This window comes from Ovis canadensis, chromosome 26, assembly GCF_042477335.2.
Source record: "Ovis canadensis isolate MfBH-ARS-UI-01 breed Bighorn chromosome 26, ARS-UI_OviCan_v2, whole genome shotgun sequence".
NCBI classification, from domain to species: Eukaryota; Metazoa; Chordata; class Mammalia; order Artiodactyla; family Bovidae; genus Ovis; species Ovis canadensis.
This window is the reverse complement of record NC_091270.1, coordinates 40,985,278-41,007,965: the sequence shown is the minus strand read 5'-3', so window position 1 is coordinate 41,007,965 and position 22,688 is coordinate 40,985,278. Positions and strand designations below refer to the sequence as shown.

At 34.7% G+C, this 22,688-nt stretch overlaps 1 protein-coding gene across 2 annotated transcripts in view; it reads right to left on the bottom strand.

Moving 5' to 3' along the window:
- TNKS (tankyrase) overlaps positions 1 to 22,688 on the bottom strand; it is a 156,624-nt gene that overhangs the window by 70,623 nt on the left and 63,313 nt on the right. For both annotated transcript variants that reach the window (XM_069572852.1, XM_069572853.1), the window contains exons 4-5: positions 5,975 to 6,011; positions 5,132 to 5,207 (exon numbers count right to left, since the gene is read on the bottom strand). In XM_069572852.1, coding sequence (XP_069428953.1) covers positions 5,132 to 5,207; positions 5,975 to 6,011 — 113 coding nt within the window. The remainder of the gene's footprint in view (positions 1 to 5,131; positions 5,208 to 5,974; positions 6,012 to 22,688) is intronic.

The following is a 22,688-nucleotide window of genomic DNA, read 5'->3' as shown; positions in this document are numbered from 1 at the left end:
ATTACATGTGATGTGGGGTGGACAGGGAACAGAGACCAAGTTTCAAGACAATTAATTCAACTGAATGTGTTACAGATTACCTGGTAACTTACATTTTACCCAAATGCCACCTGGGACTGAGCTTGGATAATATACAGTTTAAGTGGAGAACTAGGGACTGTTAAAGTACTCAGAGGTATGGATGTGCATGCTCAGACACTCAGTCATCTCCGACTCTTTGTGACCTCATGGACGATAGCCCGCCAGGCTCCTCGGTCCATGAGATTTCTCAGGCAAGACTACTGGAGTGGGTTGCCATTTCCTTCTCCAAGGGATCTTCCCAACCCAGGGATTGAACCTGCATCCCCTGCGTCTCCTGCAATGGCAGGTGAATTCTTTACCATGTGTCACCTGGGAAGCCCCAAAACTATGTATATGGCTATTCTAAATATGTTCAAAAGCTTTAAAAAATGTATCAAAGGAGTGGGGATCTAATTTACTGAGGTTCTACTGTGGGTTATATTAATCACATAATTTCATTTAATCCTCTCAAATGTCTTGTGGAACGGGAATCACTATCCCTACTTGGTAAAGAATACACTGAAAACTGCAGTGCCATAGCCACACGCTTAGAAAGCAGACAAGCAGAGAACAGAATCCATCTGTTTAGCCTCAAAGCCTATTTGCTCTTTCAACTCTATCACACAGTTTTTTATGGTATCTTCGAGGGATGGTATTACACTCTACTTTTTTTCTGATTGATCTCCATTAAAAAATAGTTTTTAAACACTTTACTTTTCTCCATTTCCAGAGTCTTATTCATTATTAACTATTTTATGGAAGCAAACATTTACACAGTAGAAATTGGACATTTAAAGAAACCCTTCAGTAATCTTTCTGAATTTAAAACATGCTTCTCCAGTTGTCTTTCTAAATCTAAATTTGTGGTTTCTTACAGAAGAGCATACATGTCTAAATACTAATGCTGTCAAAATAAAAGAGCTAGGAAAAAAAACCCAAACCTCACCTCAAATCTACATCGTATAACTGCATCATAGCAAAAGGAATCACATCTTTAGGCACTGGTTTCAATGTCTAGGATAGTATCTTAACCATTCTATCAATTTTGAACTCCAACTGAACCAATACTATTAAATACACAATTAGCTCCCATGACATTAGCATAGTGACCTATACATGGTATGTATTGAGTGCTGACTGAATGAACAAAAGCAGCAGAGAGAAACCACCAGAAATTATACTGAAAATAAAAATTCCAACCAAACTTCACTTACTTTCAATATTTAATGATGTACAGTTACAGTAATGGTAGGCATAGAAACTGCATGCAAAGATACATATTTCGGAATACATACAGTGATGTCAAACTTCAACTTATTCCTAGTTATAAGGAGGGGATAAATTTAGGACATTTATTTTGGAAGGGGATATAGGCAATCAGGAAAGGGACACAGAGAGACCTAAAAGAATTCTGGAAAGGGTTGAGTGTTGGAATAATTTGAGATGTATTCAAATATTAGTTTTCATGCATTGTAAAATCCTTATAAAAATTAATATTGAAAAACGAGATGACCAGCATCTTAAATTTACATATCAAACAAGACTAGAATATTTGGATAATTGCTAATAAAACATCTGATCTTGACAGAAAATGCTGTAAAGGAGATTAAAGGACCAGAAATATAAGTTCAAAAATACAAGAATTATAGAAGGGAAGCAATCTGTTTTAAGGACCTGGTCACTACAATTCAAAATAGGAAACTGGAATGCTATGTCTAACTATATCAATGCCCTATGTTTCTAAAATGGCCAGCATTAGAATACATGTATAATTAAATGAAAGTAGCATTTTAAATCAAAACATTACTAAAAACATTTTTGCCTTTGCTTCTTAGGGAAAACAACAACAACTGGAAATTTTTAGAGGAGCCAAGCTCTGCTTTGATTCACATGTAAATAAAACAAAATATAACAATACAAACTACTTAAAACCTTATTCACTATTTTCAGACTCTACAGGTTAGAAAACCAAATGTCTGTCGGAAATAAAAATTTTAACCACTCAGATTATTACCTAATTAGATAATCATCAAGTCACAGTATAGAATTAGGTGACTTTAAAATTTACACTGTCATTGTATAAGCCCACATACTACTTGAAAAAGGAATACTAAAGTCTAAAACCCCTACATATAACTTGGCAATTTCTCCACCTACTAGTTGTATATAAGGATCATTTCTTTTCTAAAAACATTTCAAAATTGACATTTCCATGGGCTTTTAAAATTCACAAACCAGGAATCATAGTAAAACCAGAATCAACCAAAGATTCAGTTAAGCATTAAGACAGTCATTTAAAAACCTATTAAAAATGAATTCGATTCTGCATTGTGCTCTAAAATGCAAATCAAGAAATGAAACTTCATATACCTTACTATACACGTAAAGCATCTGTGTCCTCTTGTTAATATACAATCTGACTTCCTTAATTCTAGATAAACAAATGAATTAAATGGCCTGGAAAAATACTGAATATATCAGGTAGACTTGTAACTTAGCAGCTAGATTTGCTTACACATTCTCTTGACATCAACAGCAAGAAAACAAAGAGATTTTCATAACTAAAGGATCTTTTCCCAGCCTCCCTCAGCACCTAGATTATCTACCATTCTATGGCTTCAGTGAAAGTGGTACATCTAATAAGAATTGCTCTGTGCCATAAATAAGGGTAGTATCTAAATATGCACAGTATTCAATTTTAATCATGAAATTTTATTTGCATTTTGCATACTGATGAACAATATTGAATGATTTTTTATGTTTTATGCATAGCACCAAAACCTAATAAATGCTTAAGTCTAATTTTCTTTTTCTAGCTAATGTGAGAAAATTGATAATCTAAAAAAGTATAGGGGCACATTTTGGAAAATTATTGCATTATTTATATGTTATGAGACCTTCAGTATAATAATAATATCTGAGACATTTAAAATGTTCTACCTATTAAGATATATAATTCTCCTCTGTGTTATAATTACTCAAAAATAAATTAATAAAATAATACTAGTAATAATATATAATAACAGAAAATACACAATTTCCCATTCATCTACTTCTGAGTTAAATTCCTACATGGCAAAGAGTACAGATGATTTTTTTTCACTCACAGGATAAAATTATGTTCACTGGGGAACATATTTGTAGCCTAAGCTTCTTACATGCAAAGTGCCAGGCATACTCCTGTACAAAAGAGAGCTAACAGACGAGTAGAAGAAAACGATATGTATGAATAACTACAGTTCAAGAACTCTGTGGTAAATGCCACAGAGTAATACAGAAAAAGAACCATAGGAATTTGAATGAGGAATATATTAGTTTCAGCTACAGGAATAAGGAAAGGGTATCCTCCTTTGGGGAAAAGGAAAAATAAAGAAGTTCTACCTATTTGTGTAGGGTTGAGGCAGAGAGAAGAGGTAATTTGTTAGTTATCAGAGTTCATGCTCCTTACTTATCATGATTTACTGAGCCAGAAATGGGGTTGTCAAGGTATAAGGGTGAGGAAGGGAGAAATAAGGCTGGGATAGAAACTGACTCCTATTACAGTAATCTCACATAAATTGTGTAATATTAAAATGGCTGTGAGAAACTGAAGCAGGCTGGGTTCTCAGGGAATTCTGTCTAAAGATATAGCTGCACTTACAGATAAGACAGCCTTTTTGTGCATAGTGATAAAAGTCACCTATCTACTAGGAGGATACAAGCAAAATCTGGAACTCAAAGTAACTCAAGAAAGTTAAAATTTCCAAAGTAACTTCAAAACTGAAGGGAAAATGAGAAGTTATCATTTGAAAACATCTCCCCAAAGTCATTCATAGTACTGAATAAATCTCTGCTAATTTATAGCTTAATTTATACATAGTTTAACTTTACAAGAAAGTAGAAGTCTCTCTTTATTTATTCAGAGAAAAATGGAGACGTGTTAGATGGATAAATGTTAGGCCACACGAAATAATATTCAAGCCATCTTCAACAACAACATATATTCAGAAGGATTCAATTCAATGCCACTATTATATGAATTACATTAGAATAGGGATAACAGTGTGGAGGTGTCAGGAAAGCTGAATAATTTTAATCTATAAAATTATCACTCAGAGAAAAATGATTTTTTAAAATGCAAAACAGCTCATTATTTCTAAGGGGGTACCATCCTTCTGATACCATCTATAGCATATTTTTGATATAAATAATTCCAAAGCAGTTAATTATTTAAATATTAGGTACAAGATAATTTTCTTCAGTGTCTACATTTACTTTAAAATTGTTTTAGGTTTTAAAAATATAAAAGCTATCATTTAACATTAAAAAATTAATCACATTTAAAAAAAGACTTTATAGTACAAAGTACTTTTAGGTAAACCACTGCAAAACTTTGCAGTTAAATACCAAAGGATATAAAGGGTTATATTTTCAGTCTAAATTCAGCAAGAATACTAAGCAGAGAATGAAGATACCAACTGCCCATTTCATATATTACCTCATGATAAGTGTGTATTAATATAGATATTTTTCACTGCTCTAATCTACTTTCTTTCAATATATAATGGTGAAAACTTAGCCAATGGGGGGAAAAAAAAGGCAGGGCTGTTACAACAGACCTGAAAAATCATTAGCATTTCTCAGCTTGAGAAAGTATTGGTTATCTAGCAAACAAATTTTCCTCTGTCAGAAAGAAACAAAAAATACACATATCCTAACAAAGATGGGTAATTAGGACATAAACAAAAATTTTTAATTTTCATAATCACACATAGAAAATAATATATGTTGTTATAATCGTAATCACCACAAAAGCTGCAGTTCCATTTAACAAATAACTTTCAGTGTCTGACATTTAAGAGAAAGGGCTTAAAATCCTTGCTTCACCACCTCTATGAATATGTCACAACTGCCAATAACAGATACGACAGCATTTCATTTACAGTGAAAAGATGCCAGTGAAATGCAGCCATATATATATGTATGTGTATATATATGTATACACACACACACATATATGCCAACTTCAAAAATTTTTACTGCAAAGCAAAAAGAATCATTGAAGGGGAATATTACATCTTAAATGACTTACCTTTCGCCCATCACTTGCATGGCAATTCACATTTAGAGGAGTCAGTAAAGCCATTAGTTTTTCTTCATTACCACTCCTACAAAAAGGTATTAAGTCAATTCCTATAAAATTATAGTGCTTCTTATGAATATTTATGGGTATTTTTCACAACAGAATGGAAAATCATATGACTTCTTTAATTTCTTTTTTATGGTTCTGAATGAATGTCTTTTGCTATACTTAATTCAATTCGATCAATATATTCCTAATTAAGTCCTGTTAATCATCATATAGTGGTATATCTTAGATAAGAGAGCTTTCTACATTATTATTTGCTTTATTTATCTGCATAAAGTCATGTTCTTAATTACAAACAAACTTTAGTCTGATGAGTGATCTAAAACACTGGAGTTAAATAAACATACAAAATGTTGTAAAAAGCTAAGCAATTAAATTATAAATGAACAAGAACAAAAGAAAATGGATGAGAATTTTAACATTTACTTTATGCCCCTCATTCAAGCTTGGCTAGAAAAATTTCTAGAGAAAAATACAGATATAGTTCTTTAAATACTCCAAGAATATGAACCAAAAAGCTGGGCAACTCGGGTTTGCAGGTACCTTAAGAAATGTTCCAAATAGAATTAACCTTACAATCATCACCATATCGAAAGACAGTCTCATTTAATACACTAACCGTGCAAAATAAAGTATACAAAGATTTAGTATAAGGTCTTAGCCACATTATCTCATAAAATCCAAGCAAGACAATAACATGCTTTAATTTTTATAGTCCTCTACCTGCCCTCCCCTTTTTCTCCCTTAAATGCCTGATACTCACTTAAAATGAATGGAATCACTTACCTAGCAGCTTCTAGGAGTTCGTCTTTCTTGTATTCACCTAGATGATTGCAAAATATCATGCTGTTAGCATTTGGCAGAAGACAGATTAAGAAATGCAGTAGGCAGCAAATAGAGAATTAAATAGAGAAGAACAGAAAAAGAGAGTCCACACCCCGCTGGGTGATGGAGCCGTGACGTTAGCCAGCTTGTGCAGGCAGCATCACCAGTGCCTTGGAGACGGGCAGCAAATTGACGCAGCTTCTTGTCCAATCCTCAGATGAAATAGCTTTCTTCAGACGACCAATGAATGCTAAATCTCGTGTCCAGAAACACATTCCCTCTGATAACAGCATGCCAGTTGAAGACAATGTCCCCTCCCCCCTTTTCTATTCAGACTGTCACAGTATACTTGTGAAGCATAATACATTCTGAGACAAAAGCAAAATAATGTGGCTGTTTAAAGGTACAAATTACTAGTCTTCAAAAATCCTCAATTTTCTTTTAATGACATGGAAAGTTTTTTTCCAAAAAAAAAAAAAAATCCACATAACCATTAATTACCATTGCTGAGCTTTATAGCAGTAGAAAAAAAAAAATCAGGATCATGAAGCCTTTGCCTCGATAGGGTAAGTCTGTAGACTAGAAATACGTGAACTACGTACCAAATGCTATGAACCCCTTGGAGGCAGTGCTCTAAAAACCCATGAATATGTTCTTAAATGACAGTAATATTCTAGCATGCTGCAATCTACACTTTATGCAAATTCAATACCAAATTTTAAAAACAATAAATCTTTAAAATATTTTTTTAAAAGGAGACTAGGGTCTCTCAGAATGAGCAGACATTCATCTATTAAGATGTGGATAATATTTTTCCATTCTATTGCTTAACATACCAAAGACTGAAAATAGGTATATACTTTACAATTTTTAACACAAATGTCTTAGGGCATTCAAGAACTAAAAAGCAAGTCTTTGCCAGCACAATTGAAGGACAAGGAATTTTAATAATACAGAGTTTGCTCACTGAATGAATAAAAAGAACAGCTAGGACCATGATTCAGCTATAATATGCTGACTCAGTTTGCTGTATCATTAAAGAAATAATTACATAAAATGTCTAAGCAAATAGTTATATGAAGGCAAATATTAAGTGTGTATACATATATATGTATAAGAAATAAAATTTTTGATTACGATGTTGTAATTCTATTAAGAAATAAGCTTAATTTACTTTTAAAAATCTTATCACTTATAAACATGATTTTTTTTTTGCATTTTGTTTGCTTTGCTACAGAATGTAGAATACTGATGCAAATATTTTAAGGACATCTCAGGACCATTAAGCACATGTTTAAATTCTATAACCCTTCATTAGCAAATATTTTTTTAGTTTAAACATTTCTCTTGATTCTTGGGTTAAGATTTTATTAAAATCTAGAAACTGTGAGCAGTAATTTTCAAACCAGGAAAAAGCTGTTAAATATCTATTCTCTCCTAAGAGAATTTTATATACCAATGAAGTCATTGGTTCAACAATATATGTGAATAAGCTAGAATGCTTGCTTCACGATAAGAGTTTGCCTTTCCAATTTCCATATATCATATCCCAGATTCTTCAACTGATTGACAGCTTGAAATCTATATTATAATCCCCTAGCAAATAAGGTTCTTTCCAAAGACAAAAATCTACCCTTATTAAATATTTTAGGTGGCAATATGGAAGTGAGTGAGTCAATTTAAGATTCTTTTGAGAAAATGGTTCGACCCATACCCTCAAAATGCCTTAAGAATCAAGAGCAAAGTAAGTTAAATTATGGAATTACCTATAAAAGTCACTCATTTAGTCAAAAAACATTTATTTGAAAGGCCTATAGGCCAGGTTCAAAACTGAAAAAGACATTATCATTTCTGAACTCAAGAAGTAATAGTCTATTAAACAAGACAAACAAGTAAACCAATGATGAGAGTAGGAAATGAGTCTTACAGAGCGCTATAAAGAGTTTAAAGGCCAATCTAAATGGGATAAATAAGAAGCAGGCTAATTGTAGTCCAAGGAATGTTTCCTGGAAGAGGGAAAACTTGTGCAGGGTTTTTAAAGAAAGAACAGGTGATACTCTGATGAAGGGTGGGGGAGAAGGAAGCAACCAACGGAAAAGAAATGAGACAGGAAATGGCCACTTTAAACCTGAAAAAAAAGGACATTTCACAGGGGACTGAGTAAAAACTAGGCAGAGAAGAAACAGAAAGATCACATGAATAGCACTCTAAGAAGTCTGAACTTTATTTTGAAAACAATGAAAAAATACTGAAATAGTTCAACAAGGAGAATGCAAGGTGTATTTAAAGATTTGTAAAAGTTTTGTGATTAAAGTTGTACCATATTCCACGCCAGTGAACTTTTTGTTGGAGAGCAACGTGGCCCAGAGTGGGGGTAATGGGAGGTGAAAACAATAAATTCTAGCATAGCTTATATTTTGGAGTAAGTTATACATTTCCTGAGATACAGTAATCTGAAATTGAGAACTGAAAGCAGCTACTATTAAAATTAAAGTCACAGTGAAGCATGACTCCAATAACCTAAGAAAGAAAATCACACAGAATTTGGGATCTTCAAAGTTCAAATCAATCCTCTTACCTAAAATTCTCATCTAGTATAGCTTACTGATGTTTTCTCCAAAAGGCACTTTTCTTGGCGGGGGCAGGGTGGGGGGCGGGGGGCGGGGGGGAGAGTTATTCCCTCATAGTTAAACCGATAATAAACCAAAGCTTTCAAAAGGAAACATATAAGTACAACCAAAGGCGTCAGACTCAGGTGATACAAATGACTTCCTACTCTTAGAGTTAGAGATCCTAGTACTTTAATCAGCTTTTCTGCAATACATTCCAACATCCACTATCTGGTGCCCGAGGACCACAATCCATAAACAGTGGAAGCGATTTTTCAAATGCTACACTGCAGGAACAACTAGCATACTGAATTCAGAGTCCCTCACACACTCTGACAACAAATCTGAGCTACTTAACAGCTAAACCCCTTGTTCTATTTCATTTTAGCTGCAAATCTGAAAATATTCTGGCTGAGATTCTGGTGCTTTATGGAGCATTTATATTCTTTAACCACATCCAGATAAAGGCTAGCAATAGATCAGCCAGAAAGGAAAGCAGGCAATTATAGTCAAGATAATAGCATTCAGGAAAGGATAAAATAGATGGCTTAAAAAATATATTTTTATTAGAATAAAATAAGTGGGATTAAAAAAAAGGCAAGCCACAAAGTTTACTTTCCAATGCCTGAACTGTTTTTATTAGTAAAAATGGTTTATTAGTATAAGTATTGACAGGATGCATAGAAAGATAAATACACACACACACAGACACAGGCATACACAGTGGGGGACAGGGATATCAGTCACTGTGTTAAAAAGAGTATGCTGTCAGAAAAAAGGTTAAAAATTAAAGTTAAAAAATAAAGGATAAAAGTAAAATTCCCCTTTGTACTTCTCTGAGGTAGTTAGAAACAACTTCTCTTTCACTTACTATGAAGGTAAAATTACTTTGTGAATAAAAATGAAGAAAAACTGAATCAATAAACAGAAGTCATAATTATTGACTTATCTCAATTTCAACATCTTAAAGTGTTTTTGTCCCTTTCTTCAGCAACTGACAGGATTCAAAGCACACTAAGTTTTCTAAAAATGAGTCATTTGCTTTTGTTGAGGTAGAACAATATGGAAAGATTATGAACACAGAATCATAAATTCTAGAAGCAATAAAGGACTAAAAATGAGTTGTAACCTTTCTTTTCTCTACTTTGAAACCAAGCATAACACATGCCTATCAGTAACATCTTTTGTTATATGCAATGAGAGGGGATGTAATTTGAAAGTCACCTTTCTCTTGTCACCTCATCCCCAATTTCAGAATTGCTGTCCTAAGGGATCATCAACATATTCATTTACAGTTAATGAAACGGATGCCAAGGCAATTAAATGAACTGTCTAAGGTTTCACTGAGTATTATTCACTATCTGTCAAGCCCTGAAAAATGCTAACATGTGAGCAGAAACTAACCAAATCTGAGTTTTGGAAGAAGTGACGGAAACAAAAGAAAAGAGTAACAAAACAGTAATCGCAACAAAATAGTTTTAAAAACAATGACAACAGCTAGCTTTAAATAGGCCAAACATATTTATATAACACAAGCCAAATATTTCCATCAAAACTACTTTAAAGTAGTGAACTTTCACATGAGCTTGTAAATGTGGGGCCCCCCACCCAAAAATAGGTATGTAAATTTTACATTCTAGTTTAACATTTTGGACCAAAAGAATAGGAATGGAGAAAATGTATTCCAGGTCTATTAAAATGACCAGTGCATTTTGCATTTCCCATAGCATGCATTAATTTCTCATGCTTTAGGTTTCTCAAGAGAAGAGCTATGTAAAGACTTCAATCAAGAATCTCAGTTAACAAGTTTAGGGACTCAGGTTACTGAGTGCCAAAACCATGAATTGATCATTCTCATATAGGTATTTTTTCATTAAAGTGCCAAAAATACAAGAGATGAACTGATTCTTGTAACTAAACTGACAGCCAATATGAGGAAATAAAATATCAATTTAGGTGACATAATCCATTGTGTTTTCACTAATAGAATTGAAAATTTAAAAACAGGTATGTAGCTGTGGAAGGAATTTCACTGAAGCACCAGGAAATAATCTAATCTCAAGATGTTAAGCTAGGTCTTTGAGATCTACCATACAGGAACATGACCCTAGGAATGACCTGACTTCTCTCTCTGAAATTATTTTTTGAATTATTTATTTTAATTACTTGTTAACTGAATTTATTATTTCTCTCTTTGAAATCTTTCATGAACATTTTCAGGACAATTTTTTGGGGAAAAAATTACCAAAGTATTAAAAGTTCTCAATGCCTACTTCCTATTTCTGAACCCTATCAATCTTCCTGGCTCATTCTGATTCTGGTTTCAAAGTCCATACATTGGCTAAGTCAAGAATCGTGATCAAATTAAACACTCCATATCAGTGCTAAACATGGGAAAATTGAGCGCTTTAAAATTTTAGGTGTCAACAGAGTATTTTCCTGGTGGAGATCCTTTCTATCTTTCGTCTTCTACAACTTTGATCTTTCTAATTAGCTAACATTCAACCTGTGCAACATAAACTTGAAGCTGTGCTGTCCAAACAGTATAGCTGGAACAGAATTTCCCAGTTTTTTAGGAAAATGGAGATGTCTCAATCCCTGCAGGGCAGCTGAAATCAATTTTCAAAGATAAAAGCTCCCCCTCCCAAATACAACTATCCTATCTTATATCATAATATTTATGACAACAATTACATATGTTAACAAAAAAAAGTCCTAAAATATTTCAAAACCACAATATTACATCTGTAACAGATTCTACAAAAAAAGAAAATAATGCAGTCAATAGATGATTGTTAACAACCATTTTCTTTGTATGCAGTAATATGTCTTCACTTAGACCCAGCAACATCTTAAATACATATCCCATTTATGGACATTTAGCAGGGTTTTTCAATGAAGAAGGAAATGGCAACCTACTCCAGCATTTTTGACAGGAGAATCCCATGGACAGAGGAGCCTTGCGGGCTAGTCTATGGGGTCGCAAAAGTGTAGAGCACAACTCAGCGAATAAACAACAACAAGAAGGGTTTCAAATAATTTATACCTGTTTCGGACATTCTGTCAATTGTATTTGCTTCCCTGGTGGCTCAGACAGTAAAGAGTCTGCCGGCAGTGCAGGAGACCCGGGTTTGATCCCTGGGTCGGGAAGATACCCTGCAGAAGGAAATGGCAACCCATTCCAGTATTCTTGCTTGGAAAATCCCATGGACAGAGCAACCAGGCAGGCTACTGTCAATTGTATTTGGAATGTAACTCAAGAATTTTCACTAGTTTTTTTTTTACTTAAAAATCTTAAGTATTAAAATTTGGGACATAACTACAAACATGCACTGGCCAAAACCAGGGCTTCCCCGGTGGCTCAGATGGTAAAGAACTCTCCTGCCAATGTAGGAGACACAGAGATGTGGGTCGGATCCCTGGGTCAGGATGGTCCCCTGGAGAAGCACATATCGGTATTTGACCATTTTGATCATGTAGCATTACATTATACGAATGCACCTGAATCTGCTTATCCTTCCACTAGCTGATAGGTATATGGGTTGTTGCCAGCTTTTGGCGATCATGAATAAAGCCTCTAAAAATCCAGGCAGGATTTTATATGGACCTGTGTCATCATTTCCTGAGTAAGTACTTAAAAGTGCGGGGATGCTAAAATGTACAGGAAATGTTAAACTCTATAAGAAGCTGCCAAATTGCATCTTTTTTAAAATCTGAAAAATTCTTAATTCTGGAATATAAACATGCCTTCTATAGAAAGGAAAAAGAACAAAAGAGAAGAAGTTGACTAATGAGAAATATGACAGAACTGCTAGAAATCCCACCTCACAGCTAGAAATCACATTCTTGCCTGTTTGTGAGAAGAATTCACCTAAACTGAGCTAACTGCACAGCTTTTAGTTCTTCACAGCTCACTTGTTCTAGCTTTTGTATTTTTTTAAATAGGCAGAATATATATTAATAAAATTGACCTCTTCATTCAAGGACTGTTTTGTATGCAGTACCTGTGAGCTGAGAGCTATAAGAAGACATGAACAAAGCATATTTTGATTTATAGGCATCAGATTGTTATCTGTGAAAAGAAAATTGCCTTCCTGCAGTCCTTGCTCTTATCAGGATGGTTGGCCTCTCAATGCATCAGCCTACTGAGGGCCTGGAGTTTGGAGAGATACCTATTTGGGATTGTCAGACCACTGCCCTCTTACATTAGATATAAAAAATTAAGGAAACTAAAGTTAACACAGAAGTATAAGTGACTACTGCATGAATGATATAAGAACTATCCTGTCTTCATTGTTATTATTGTATATGATTGTATTTTATCCTTTGTATATTTTGTCCTGTTAACAGTCTCTGAAAGACACAGTAACTTTGCAATTTTGGTCTTTTCAGGAAGCAGCAATTACAATTTACTTCTTTAAGCTGCTCATGCTTAACTTACTTTTCTTTCTTATATTTCCCTGAAGTATCACTAAATCTCTTATTCACAGTTAAGAGTTAATTAACCTTAGTGCAACCTGAGTAATGGTATTTTATCCTGGGCATAATCTTTCTCATGCAAACTCTCTTTTTAAAAATACCATTCATTTATTAGCTCTCCTTTGAATGAAGGAATTTATTCATTTAACAAATATTTACTATCTGTAACATGCCAAGTATACTACAGCTACTGCTACTGAATCACGTACTGAACCTTGGAATAGTAGGACGTCAGTGATGGAACTGGAGCTGGTGTGCGAGGGATGGTGCCAAGCCTGCAGGACGTGGCGTCAGGTCCACAGCGTAAATGATGAACTTACTCAGCACGTTGCAGTGCGCAACTGCTGCTGACGGAGGCGCACCACCTGTGCACACACCAACTGTCAGGCATAGTAAGGAAAAGGTGCTGAGGCTCTCTAATAGAAGATAACCGACCTAGGCACTATGTTCTTAAAGCTTTTAGGTATTTACCATTGACAGTGAGAGAGGGACAGAGCCCTTGAGTGTGTCTGTGTTAATAAAAGATTTAGATTAGGGAAATGATAACCTTTTGGGCATCATGAATCATTTTAAGAAGCTAATGAAAGTAGTTTTAGACCCTCTCCCTAGGGAGAAAATTCTTCGCATATTGTAAGATAAACTCAAACTTTTGCCTCCAGTTTTATAGTTTTCACAGAATTGCTGAAGTCTGTGAAGTTACTACAGCTTAAGAACTACTGTTTAAAAAAAGGATCTTTGACTTACACTTGTTGATTCTAAATATAACCTTAAGGCAGGCTTGGCAAGATAAATTAGTTTGATATCCTTATTTTATACATGACTCAGTTAAGACCCAGAATAAACAAATAATTTGCCTAATATTCTAAAACTATGTATGTAGTGGCAAAGCTCAGACTAGAATCTCTGCTCTTTGACAGTATTTTTAATTGGAATAATATGGGGTGATTTCATGAAGACACACAGAACCTTGGCCACACAGTTTTGGGCAAAATTTTAACATGTGGAGATGGACTGGAGTTTAGATAATTATCAGTATGAGGAAAGAAGTGCAGGAAAATGGAATACATATTTGGAGAAGGGTGACCGATGTCAAATTTAGAGTGTGTGTTGGGAAGATGAAGTGGAATGGGGAGCATTGAATAATAATTTAAAAAATAAATTTATTCTATATTTTAAAGGATCCTGAATGTTAGCTTGTAGAGTTGAATATGATTTTATAAGGAATAGGAACAGGGAGTCACTCTTTTTTTAAAAAAAAAAAAAAGCAGGGGAGTAAACTAATTAAAACTGAACTTAACCTGGTAGCTCGATGAATTAGGACCAGGAGACACTGAAGACTAGTTACAGGACTATTGTAGGAGGATGGTGAGAGCAAACGTACATAAACGGCCACAGTAAGAATGGGAAGAGTCAAGTAGAGACAAGGTATTGAATGGATCACAATGCAGCTGAGTTTATATTTGATGTACTTGTCTTATATGTGACTAAGGGATATGATCTAACATAGCTATAAATCAGCAGTAAATTTTAAAATATTTACTTCTCAATCTTAGACTAATACTTCACCTGATAATCTTTCTGAACATGATCACAGTAGCAGCAGCATGTTAATTCAGCTTCTACTTAACGGCTATATAATCACAGACTCAGAAATGTCCATTAAATCAGAACAATCTATTTAAATAATATAGCCATTAATAGTTTATTTAATTATTAATTTAATTGTCAAAACTTAATTTGTCTTTGATTCTTGCACAGTCTATTCCAAGACAGACACTGAGGGTTCATAGGTCAGTTAGGAGGTGTTTCAGGCATATTAAAGAAAATGTTCTCCATGAGAAATAGTTTTAGAAAAAAAAAGGACGACTATAAGAGAGCTATAATATCTGGAAGGCCAGTTTGCTCCTTTCCTGAGCATATTAGCTTTAAAAAAATTCAATACAGTTGCACATTCACTTAATTTACGTAATCATTTGCATTTCCTTATTCTAAGGTTAAGGTAATGGGCTAGTGTACTATCATCATAACTACTGATTTTGTTCAAATACTTTTATCTATGTTTTCTTATATTGTTTAACTGAGCAGATACATAAGGATGCTTATTATTTCAGAAAAATATGGAGGAAAGATTTTAAAGTTGAGGAAACGAGAATATATTTGCAATTTGGGGGGAAAATTACTTCACGGCATTTTATTTTGGGAAATTGCTTCAAATTTTTCAAAATGTAAATCAGAAAAAACATCTTTATTTGAAGTAGCAAGCCCATGAAATAGAAGTAGATGTTCAATTTCAGATAATCTTACAACTACTATCTTACTAGGATATATTCTACTATGTAAGAGGGCAAGAAACCACATGACAACTGTACATTTTAGTTTTCTCATCTGGAATGTATTAACTCGACCCCTTAGTGTCAGTTTTATTGTCTACTGTCAGTTTTTTATTGTAAACACCTAGCAAAACAGGGCAGCGACATTTCTATCGGAAACACACATAAGACAATTTATTGGAAGGACTGATGTTGAAGCTGAAACTCCAATATTTTGGCCACCTGATGCGAAGAGCTGACTCATTTGAAAAGACCCTGATGCTGGGAGAGATTGAAGGTGGGAGGTGAAGGGGACAACAGAGGATGAGATGGTGGGATGGCATCACCGACTCGATGGACATAGGTTTGGGTGGACTCTGGGAGGTGGTGATGGACAAGGAGGCCTGGTGTGCTGTGGTTCACGGGGTCGCAAAGAGTCAGACGTGACTGAGCGACTGAACTGAACTGACATCAATAATAATGAAATCTGTGTCAACATTCCATGTCTTCTGTGTGTGCTATTATGAATTTCTTAGCAGAAATTAGATTTCTGTAATCTTACTATCTTTTCAGTAGATGGTTATTCAGAGCTTCCTTGTTTAGAAAGCTGCTTAGATTAACCTGTGATATAATATCACTTCATGCATACGACCCTTCCATGATGCTCAAAACATTAATTGGTTTTTCCATGATTAGGTTTTAGTTTTGTATTATCCACAACTTTACTGTAGAATCTGCCTTTGAGAAACATTTACTACCATTTCTAAATGTAGATGAACAAAGATAGAGATTGCAGGTATTAAACACAAAAGCTTCTTGAATGAAGAGATCAAATTTGTGTACTAATTTTAAACAATAAATTCTTTTTGAAATAATTTAATATAAATATAACACTTCCTATCAAATATTAAGAAACATTTCTGAAGAAAAAGTGGTTTTGATATTTTGGTACTTTTATTCTTTTAGGGGCTTATTCTGCTCCTGTAAATTAATCAACTACCCTCACATAAAAATTATCACTTAGCCTTATTAAAAAGCTGCAGCCATAAAAATTAATTCTCTTGGAAAACTCAAGGACTAAAACACTCTAGATAGCCAAGTTTTCAACATAACTGCTAATTTAGCATTTTAATTCCTCTGCTCTTGAGGGAATTTCTTTCTGAAATACATTAAACACTTCTATGCATTCAAAAATGGATTATTCCAAACATAATTTAACCTTTCTTGACAAATCAGGTTTGATTATGTTCAACCTCCACCAGACTGCGCAATAATGTAACAAAGCGCTCTGGGTATATTGACATGTGCCCATCCAAAATGGCTCCAGAATGCCGTGCATTTTATTATTTCTTCATGTATAATTCATTTTCCTCTTTTTCTTTGTGCTAATGAATCTCTTTATGTATTTCCTTTTAGAGTGTCTAAAGTTGCTGTCTAGTAGGAATAGAATTCAAAGCACATATGTAATTTCAAGTTTTCCAGTGGCCACACTGAAAAACAGGTAACCAGAGGATACTAATTTTAATATTTTATTTCATCCAGTATATCTAGAATATTATCACTTCAACATGTGGCACTAGACCCATTTACGTGTCCAGTAGCCACAGTCCGGCGCAGGGTGCGTCTAAAACTACCCTGAGCTGGAAGGTTACGCAACTGAGTGAACACTCGCTGAGGAGGAGCACCTTCTCCGAGTGATCTAAGAAGCTCTCCTGGGCATAAGCAGCTTCTGGCTCAGAGCACGACTTCTGGACATTTCTTTGGTAGGAGGGGAGTGCTGGGTGGGAGAGAGAATAGGGAAAGGGAAATGGAAGAAGGAGAAAAAAGAGAAAAGTAGTAAAAGAGAAAAGTAGTAAAAACAGAGGAAGGAACGAAGCTGGGAGAAGAAGAGAATCCAATAATAAAGTTGAGAAGGCTAGAAACTCAAGAGGTGAGTAATACATAAGAAGTACTGAACATTAATGAGCAGCATAATGCAAAAACGAGGCTTATCTTAGTAGGTAATCTAAGGCTTTTAAAGATGTATGTGATAATTGATGACAATTCACAGGTATTAGGCACTGAAGAGTCCTTGTAATATGCTACAGCATTTAGAGAAAGGGACCAGTATGGTTAATGATGACTCACAGGGCCAGCACAAGCTTTTTAGAAGGCTACCTCATTCAAATGTACATGCCAAGAAGTGACTGAGAGTGTGTTTAGAAAGTGTACCATACTCCACTAACCACTTTTACTGACTCCTGTAGAGATGAATAACTTTACCAAGTAATATGGACAACTTCCAGCGACTGTGAAAGTCCTGGGCAAAAGACCAAAGGGCTTGGCAAATCCATTATTTCTTCCTGCTGACTAACTTAAGAGAAATGGAAATTTGAAAAAAAACAAAAACCGAAAAAAGCTGCTCATCTAGATAACATGGAGGAACAATATCTGGTCTTGAAGAACCTGAACTTAGGACACAGAATAATGGCAACTGATGGCGAACATTACAAAAAGAACATAAAGAACGAGGAGGATAAATGTAGTGTCCTGATGTTAGAGTAAAAAAACAAACACACGCAACTGTTCAAATATGTAAGTCAAGAAAGACTAAAAACTGGCGTAAGAGTAGCCTGGATTCACTACTCTGGAGCTGATTTGACAGGAAACTCAATGAATCAACTTGACGAATTTACAGAAAAGCACATGGAAACTCATGTTGTATCAGCAGAATTAAAAAAGAAAAAGGAAGGAAGGCAGCTATTGGGCTTACACGACCAAAAGACAAGGTGGTAGAGGTGATGGTTGCAGCTATACAAAGGGTCCTATCTACTCTTGTCATTTCAGAGGAGGTGCTCAAAAAGAAAAGTGCTTAGCCATATACAATTTGGCTCCAAACAAGAAGTTATTGTATTTGGCTTAAAATATAGGAGAATATTCCTAACTATTTAAGGTATTCAACAATGAACTAATTATGGCAGTAAGTTCATAGGGAAATAGTGAATTAATGGCATACGGAATTAAGGGCATGCTGGAATTAAAAAAAAAAAAAGACTGAACCAACTTATTACTGCTGCCTTTAAATTTTTTTCTTCCTCTAACTTTATGACTTTCATCACAAAGACAGGGTGGTTTGTGCATATATCCAGGGGGTACATGACCTGGGTCTGGCTTGGGAATCACCAGTAAGTCATATCAAAGGAACATTAACTTTTGTGCCAGATATTTTGAATAAACCCTGGGTCGACTACTGACTAGCCATGGGAGTTTGACCAAATCATTTAACCTTCCTCTCAGCTTCATGTTTCTCATTGTAAAATGACAAAGATAAAGCTTATCTTGTGGGTTCCTCTGAGGGTCAGGGATAATATAAATACAACACCCAACGACACTTCCCAATCTTCGACACAAGATAATGGTGATGACGATGATGGTGACAAAGCTTTTCAAATTTTAAAGCAATTGCTTTACTGACAATTGTTTATTATTTCTCCCTGTAAATCATCAGGGAGATAGGACCTCTTTTTAATTAACATCAGTGAAAGAATTCTTATTCAAAACAACTGACATTTAAGAGATCTGAGAGAATAGATTTCTCTATACTCCACTAACTTTCTTTATAATACAATAGCTTTTGTATAGTGAAAAAAGTGGAGGCATTTTATCTTTCTGTCCTAAACATTTTCTGGGTCCACAGAAAGTTGCAATCACAATATGAGCAGAAAGCTATAAAAACTGATGTACAACATTAATCAACTGGTGGAAAAAATAGGTTTAAAAAAATTAAATAATCCCAAGAAAAAGTGAAAGCTATTCAGGGGAAGATAATTAGAAAACCATGCAGATGAGCTCTCCCTTCTCCTCCATACTGTGAAGAGGTAGAACTTCACTGAGATTGATAGAACCTTACAGAGAGTAAATCTCACTTCCTTATGAGAGAGAAAATTTCATTCCAAAAGATATACGTGTGTGTGTGTTTAGTAAATTCCTGTTTTAGATATTTGATATTTCTTAATAAACTATTGTTTTCTAATAGCCAGCTTCACCTATATCCATGAGTCAATAATGCTAAGTCATAATGCAAACTATGAATTTTACTATATATGATGTGTTTTGTTTTTTGTTAATTTTAAACTTTAGATTTACCTTATATTACAATGATTTCATGAAATGCTTATCAGTCTTGGCATATTTTTATCTACCACAGGAATGTTCCAACCCTGCAATGTAGCAATCCTTATGACATGTGACTGAAGGTTAGTATGCAGGTAGCCAGTATTTTAAAGCATGGAGTTAGAGATAAATTAAAGATAAAATTAATCTAAAATTCAGTTCAGTTGCTCAGTCGTGTATGACTCTGCGAACCCATGGACTGCAGCACACCAGCCTTCCCTGTCCATCACCAACTCCCGGAGCTTGCTCGAACTCATGTCCATCGAATCTACCATTAGTACTGTTAAACACTGAGGATGTGCAAGTCAGCTCTGCTGATAATGACTGTTTCCAGCAGGACATGGACAAGGCCACATAAAACAATGTTTCTCCGCAAGGCCATACCATAGCTATGAAAAAGTGGCAGACAAGCCTTTCTTCTCAGTTACTGCTGCTTTCTTAATAAGAACATTGTCAACCTGAGCTCAGGATCAGGGCTGCTAGTCACACACCCATGCGTGTATGTGGGGGCGGGGTGGGGGGGTGGGGGCGTGGCGGGTGCTGGTGTATGTGTGTAGGCATAGGTGTATATACCACCCAGTGTACCAGCTAAACACTAAATAAATTAGCACAGAAATCTACGATCTGTGGATTGGGGATATCTATTAATATTAATATTTCCTTTTCCTTTCTTTTTGCTTCTTTAGTGGCAAGGTATTAATAGCTTAGAAAATTAAAGAAAAGGCACATTTGAAACTCAAATAAGTACGAAAATCACCATCTTCCGGAAAAGGTTCCAAGGTTATACAAATTCTAACCTTGTATAACTTTAAGAAACAACTACCAAACCAGTGTGCACACATAGGCAAACACACTTGTACCCTCATTCTAGACAGTAATTTTCTGTGTTCAAGTTCTGCATAATACTGATCACTTGATGCCTCTGATGGATTCAGAAGAAAGTATTGTCCACTTGGTAGAGTGATACTGTTGTTGCTGAGGACAAGCTACAGAAGAATTGTATTTTTTTTTTCCATTTCCTTAGTTTGCTTATTGTTTTTATTTGGTGCCAAGCTTTTAGATGCCCCAGAAGTAACTAGGGAGAGAAACTGAGTAAGATTGTTTGGTTTTGTTCTAAGTCATATTCTTTTGACACTGCTGATCAAAAGTACAGAAAAACAACATATTCTAAATGGAAAAATACACAGAAATGTTAGACAGAAAATACTAAGTCACAAAAGTGGACAGAGAACAACCCAGGGGCAGTAAATGCCGAATTCCTGGCTTTAGTTATTTCTGCAAAGAACCACCTGCGCCTTCCTCTGTGCTCCATAACACTTTCTATGTTATATGAAAAATCACTTGTGGGTCTGTCTCCCTTGCCTAACTTGAGACCCTTGAAGTCAGGGACCATATTTTATACTCTTTCTTATATCTCCAGAAGTGCACAATGAACTTTATTTATAAAAAAGGCATACCTATTCCATGTTCCCATCGCTAGAGCTGCCTGTGTTTCCTAAAAGAAATGTCTTATTTGGAGGAAACTCCACTGCAACAATGAGAGAGTCTACTGTATCTAATTTTAGATATAAAAATGGAAGTATCACCAGGTTATTACATAGGAAATCCCTGCGGGCATGGGGAGGAGGGGAGTACCAATAGGACAGGATTCAGATGTAAGTGCATCGTAAATCAGAATAAAAACAAAATTTGATGTGGCAATTTGAAATTGTTGAATGAAACTGTTATGATTCTAATTCAGTCAAAAACAATTATTATAAGCACATACATATAACAGTTCTTCACAGTACAAAGTTTGGCTTGCTATTACTTTTTAGCCTTTTGCGAACATGTCTTATTCCTGAAAGCAAGGCAAATAGTTTTGGGGAGAGAGCTATCTGAATTAGTATAAGAAAAAATTAATAGCAATAGTAAACTAATAAAACATATTGTCCTTTATATTATGCAAAGAACTTACTTTTCTCTATGAGAATACTGGACTAATGAGTGATGGGCCTTTATAAAGCAGAGTAAAATTCCACTTTATGTACAGACTACATTTAGTTTATCCACTCATTTCTCGATGGACACTTAAGGTGCCTCTACGTTTTGGCTCTAATAATGCTACTACAAACATGAGTGTCCAAATATCTCTCTAAGTCTCTGTTTTCAATTCTTTTGAATCCGAGTTGCTACCTCACAGTAACCTTATTTTTAATTTTGAGGCACCTCCATAGTGTTTCCCACATCCACTGCATCATTTTGCATCCCCACAAACAGTGCACAAGGTTTCCGTTGCTCTACATTCTCACTAATATTTATTTTTTCTCTCTCTTTAAAAAAATAGTAGCCATCCCAATGGGTGTGAAGTGGTGTTACCTTAAATTTCAAGACTATTCCTAATGGATAAATTTTTAATAAAAGCTGACTTTTCAAGATTCCATAAATGACTTCAAAATATGGGTGAGCAAACCTATCGGAAAGATTTCTTATATTAACTTATGTTTACTAAAGCAGATTTTGGTTTTTACTTGATCTGTTTTCCTTTCACTGACTTAATTCAATAAAATATTCATTTTTTTCCTCAGTATTATGGGAGTGTAGTATAATCAGCTACTTTATAACAGGGTTGGGAAGATCCCCTGGAGAAGGAAATGGCAACCCACTCCAGTATTCCTACCTGGGAAATCCCATGGACAGAGGAGCTTGGTGGGATACAATCTATGGGATTGCAAAGTCAGACATGACTTAGCTACTAAACAACAACATAAAGAAGTATAGTAACTACATACTTTCAGTAGGCTATTATTGATAGTAGTCTTCCAAAACAGGTAAAATAATAAAATTTCCATATTTTGAGTTTATGTACATTTTTATGAGACACAAAAGTAGGTACATTTATTTAGTCATATTTTCTTTGCAGTGATAAACCAAGGTTTATATGCTAAAAAGAGATAACATGTTTTCACTAAAGGTACTATTACACATTTTAAACAGAAAGTATCTCCAGAAATGACTTGATGAGAAACCAGTGCTAAGAAAATCAAATAAAAAATGGTATACAACATTCTAAACTAAAACTGAGTCTCACTTCAAGGACACCATTGAGAAATTTATTTTATACATAAAACAAACAGTCTGACAAAT